Raw genomic sequence first — 4041 nt, 5'->3', positions numbered from 1 at the left:
GTCGTTCAGGAACTGCATGGTCTCCTTCTCGCTGCCATTGAAGGAGCCCTCACAGAGCCAGTTGCAGTTGTCCACATTGGCAGGGATGTTGCAGGCCCCAGGCAGGGTGCAGCTGTGGCAGCTGGGGGCCACGCAGGGCCGGGAGCAGCAGCTGGTGCGGCAGCTCAGGTTGGGCAGGCAGCAGTCGTAGGGCATGGTGCTGGGAGAGGTGATGGAAGAGCAGGTAAGCTGCTGAAAGTGGATGTGGGTGAAGTTTGAGTGTCTCCTTCCTCCATGGTCCTTTTATACCCTTAATTGTGGGTGGGGACTTGGCATTCAGCCTAGTTCCCTTTCCTAATGTTTCGGCTAATTTTTCTCCAAAGTATGCTAGTTAGATGCTTCCAAAGAGTCTCCCCTCATCCCATAAAATTATTCCATTCAGCTTGTGTCACAAGAGGTTCTTCCTGGGTGCCAGTGGTTGGTGAAATCAGAGTTCATCAGATGGCTTCAAAGGAGGCAGAATCATCACAACCCCAAAAGGATCTCCCCATTACTCACAGGGGATGGCAGTCAGGGGGCGGAGCTATCTGAGAATCAGGGACTCCTCACCCATGAGGTGCTCTGTGGAAAGAGAGCTTTGGGTGTACACTCTTCCAGGTGACCACCTCCTCCCGGGCCATCCCGTGTTTGCTGAATGTTCATGTCAACTAGTCTTTAGAGTAGAAACTTGCCCTGTATTAGCTATGAGGATCCTGAGCCTTTCCATTGGTTGGGGCTTAGAGAATTTGCCAGTCATGTGGAAAGATTGAAAACAATTGTGTGTTCATGTCTGGGAAATGAGGGAGTAAAATGGAAACTGGATGGATGGATGGAAAGGGCAGTAAAGAGATGGAGAAACTACCACAAGCCAACTTCTGCCTGCTGCATTTTGGGGAAAAGAAAGTTTTAAAAGAACACAGCCATGCCTATTGCTTTAGTTATTGTCTATGGCTGCTTTTGTGCTAATGTGGCGCGGAGGTGAGTAGTTGCAACAGAGATCACAAGGCCTGCAAAGCCTAAAATGTTTACCATCTGGTCCTTTACAGAAAAAGTTTGCCAACCCACACGGAAGCAACCGTCTCTCTAAAGATGAGAAAGAGAAGAAATATCTAAAAGGAAAAATATGCTGAGAATAGTCCAGAAGAGTGAGATCTTGGGTGATGGTGTCGAAGTATAAATATGAAGCAGAATACCCCAGACTCACCCCAGAAAGGAAAATCACAATGAGGTGCTCAGATCTATCTTCGTATCCATGGGGATTTCATCTCAAAGTCTCTGGAAATTTCTCTCACCTTATTCTTAGACTTACTCCTCTTTCTGAGAGGATTAGCACCCCGCAAGGTCTGACTACACCAACCCGAGATCCTATCAGGACAAGTTGCAGCGTACAGGAGAGCATGGCTTTTCTCTGTTGTCCCTGAGAGGTGGACACTGTCTCTGATCATTGTAGTCCTCTCTGTCACTCCCGGGATCCAGGAACCTTCTGACTTTTCCATTCCCTGGGGAGTCTTCTTATTGCCCAACAATGAATATTAACAGAGTAGGCGTCCCCTCCTGACCTATGTCACTCTATCTGTCCTTTGTTCTCCATAAAAATGAAGTCATGTTTCAGAAAGAAGTCCCCAAAAAGTATTTGTGGAACATGTTATCAGTCATTTAAAGAAGAATGTGTCTGGATTTCAAAGACAGCATGAGAGGAACAGAAACACACGTTTGATTTTATTCGAGTCTTCCTTCTTGTTTTCTTAGTTGGTCTAGCTAAAGGTTTGTGAATTTTATCTTTTCAAAACAAAAAACAACTCTTAGTTTCACTGATTTTTTTTTCCCATTGTTTTCTGTCCTCTATTTTTGTTTATTTCTCTTCCAATCTTTATTATTTCCTTCCCTCTGCTAACTTGGGGCTTAGTTTGTTCTTTTCCTTGATCCTTGGGGTGTACAGTTAGGTCATTCATTTGAGATCATTCTTCTTTTTTAATATAAGTATTTATCACTATAGCCCTGCTCCTGCTGCATCCCATAAGTTCTGGTATATTGTGTTTTTGTCCCCATTTGTCTCAAGATATTTTCTAATGTCCCTTTGATTTCTTCTTTAGCCTATTCAAGAATGTGTTTAATTTCCACATATTTATTTGTGAATTTTTCAGCTTTCTTTCTGATATCAGTTTCTAATTTTATTCCATTGTGGTAAAAAATATATACTTGGCATGATTTCAATCTTCTTACTTTGTTAAGACTTGTTTTATAACTTAACATCTAATCTATCCTGGAGACTGTTCTGTGTGCACTTGAGGAGAACATGTATTCTGCTGCTGTTGGTGAAACGTTCTGTATATATGTCTTTTAGGGCCATTTGTTCTATAGTGATAGTCAAGTGTGTTGTTTCCTTATTGATTTTGTACCTGAGTATTCTATTTAATATTCAAAGTGGGGTATGAATTATTCTACTATTATTCTTTTGTTGTCTCTTTCTCCCTTTAGTTATGTCAATGTTTACTTCATATTTTAGGTTCTCTGATGTTCAGTGCATATATTTTTTTATTTTAATTGACACATCGTAATTGTACATTTTTATGGTGTACAGTCTGATGTTTTGGTACATATGTGTTATATAATATTCAGGTCACTGTGGTTAAAGTATCAACCACCTCATGCTTAACAAAAACAAAACTTAACTGTTAACTATAGACATCCTACTGTGCAATAGAATATGCGCAAGGGAATACTATTCATCCATAAAAAGGAGTGAAATCCTGGCATTTGTGCAAACATGGACAGACTTGGAGGACATTATGTTAAGTGAAGTAAGCCAGGCACAGAAAGACAAATACCATATGACCTCACTCATATGTGGGATTGAAAAAAAAAAGTTGATATTATAAAAGTAGAGAATAGAACAGTGGTTACCAGAGCCTGGGGATGATGAAGAGGAAAAACAGGGAGTAGTTGGCTGGAGGAAAATGAAGGAGAACACATATTAAAGATGGAGGCACTCTTGCTCTCCAGGATTTAGACCGTGTCAGCAGAAATGCAAATAGACTGGGTCAGCAAGAATTCACAAGGCTTAACGCAAACCACAGACTTCCTATTGAGTTACCTAGGAGATGGGGAGGTGCGGGAGGGGCTTGCAGCTGGCTAAAACATATATAACACATGCTTGTAGACAATAAAGTTGCTTGGTGCATGCGCTAAGCCTCAGAACTTTGTGTCTGGTTTCTGGTTGCCCACCTCTCTAGGCGGCAGCCCCCTAGCTCAAGGTGTGCCCTAAGCAACTCACCTTGCTACACTCTCTTGGCAGGGCTGCATGCAGCCCTCCTCCTCCCTGCGGGACTCCTGGCAGAGGCTAAGTGTAGTTCTACCTCCTGAGACCCCCAGGACCAAGAGATAAGTGCAGTTGGCCAATGGGTACAAAACTGTAACTAGATAGGAGGAATAATTTTGGGATGCATATATATTTATAACTGTTATATCTTCCTGGTGAATCTTTTCATCATTATATAACATCCTTTTTTGTCTCTTGTGGCAGTTTTTGACTTAAAGTCTATTTATCAATGTAGCCATCCTGCTGTCTTTTGGTTACCATTTGCATTCAATATATTTTTCCATCCCTTCATTTTCAGCTTATGTGGGTCTTTAAATCTAAAGTCAGTCTCTTGTAGACAGCATGTAGATGGATCTTGGTTTTATTCATTCAACTACTCTGTATCTTTTGACTGGGGAGTTTTATTCATTTATATTTAAAGTAACTATTGATAGGTGCTAGGAGTCAAATGCACCCTCCAAAAGTTCATGCATTGGGAACTTGATTCCTATTGTAACAGTGTTAATTGGGTGGGAAATCTGACTGTGGTATTTGAAAGATGAAGCCTTTGAGGGGTGATTGTGAGGACTGTGTCCTCGTGAATGAACTAATCCTTTCACAGAGTACTAATTTATCATGGATGTGAACTGGTGGCTTTGTAAGGAAAGCAAGTGAGGGGCCGGCCCGGTGGTGCACTGCTACAGTGCGCCGCTTGGGAGTGCACC

The 4041-nt window shown here is 42.0% G+C and overlaps 2 protein-coding genes across 2 annotated transcripts in view; both read right to left on the bottom strand.

Moving 5' to 3' along the window:
• Window positions 1-219, bottom strand: part of LOC103605267 (keratin, type I cuticular Ha1-like) — a 22314-nt gene extending 22095 nt beyond the window's left edge. Inside the window, exon 1 of the mRNA XM_008589844.1 lies at window positions 1-219. Within this exon, the coding sequence (XP_008588066.1) occupies window positions 1-195 (195 nt within the window). The 5' untranslated portion in view covers window positions 196-219.
• LOC103605264 (keratin, type I cuticular Ha1) overlaps window positions 1-4041 on the bottom strand; it is a 42694-nt gene that overhangs the window by 22682 nt on the left and 15971 nt on the right. The gene's annotated exons all lie outside the window — the stretch shown is intronic.

The sequence above is a fragment of the Galeopterus variegatus genome, unplaced genomic scaffold (genome assembly GCF_000696425.1).
Source record: "Galeopterus variegatus unplaced genomic scaffold, G_variegatus-3.0.2 Scaffold5691, whole genome shotgun sequence".
Classification (NCBI taxonomy): Eukaryota; Metazoa; Chordata; class Mammalia; order Dermoptera; family Cynocephalidae; genus Galeopterus; species Galeopterus variegatus.
This window is presented reverse-complemented; position numbering and strand designations above follow the sequence as displayed.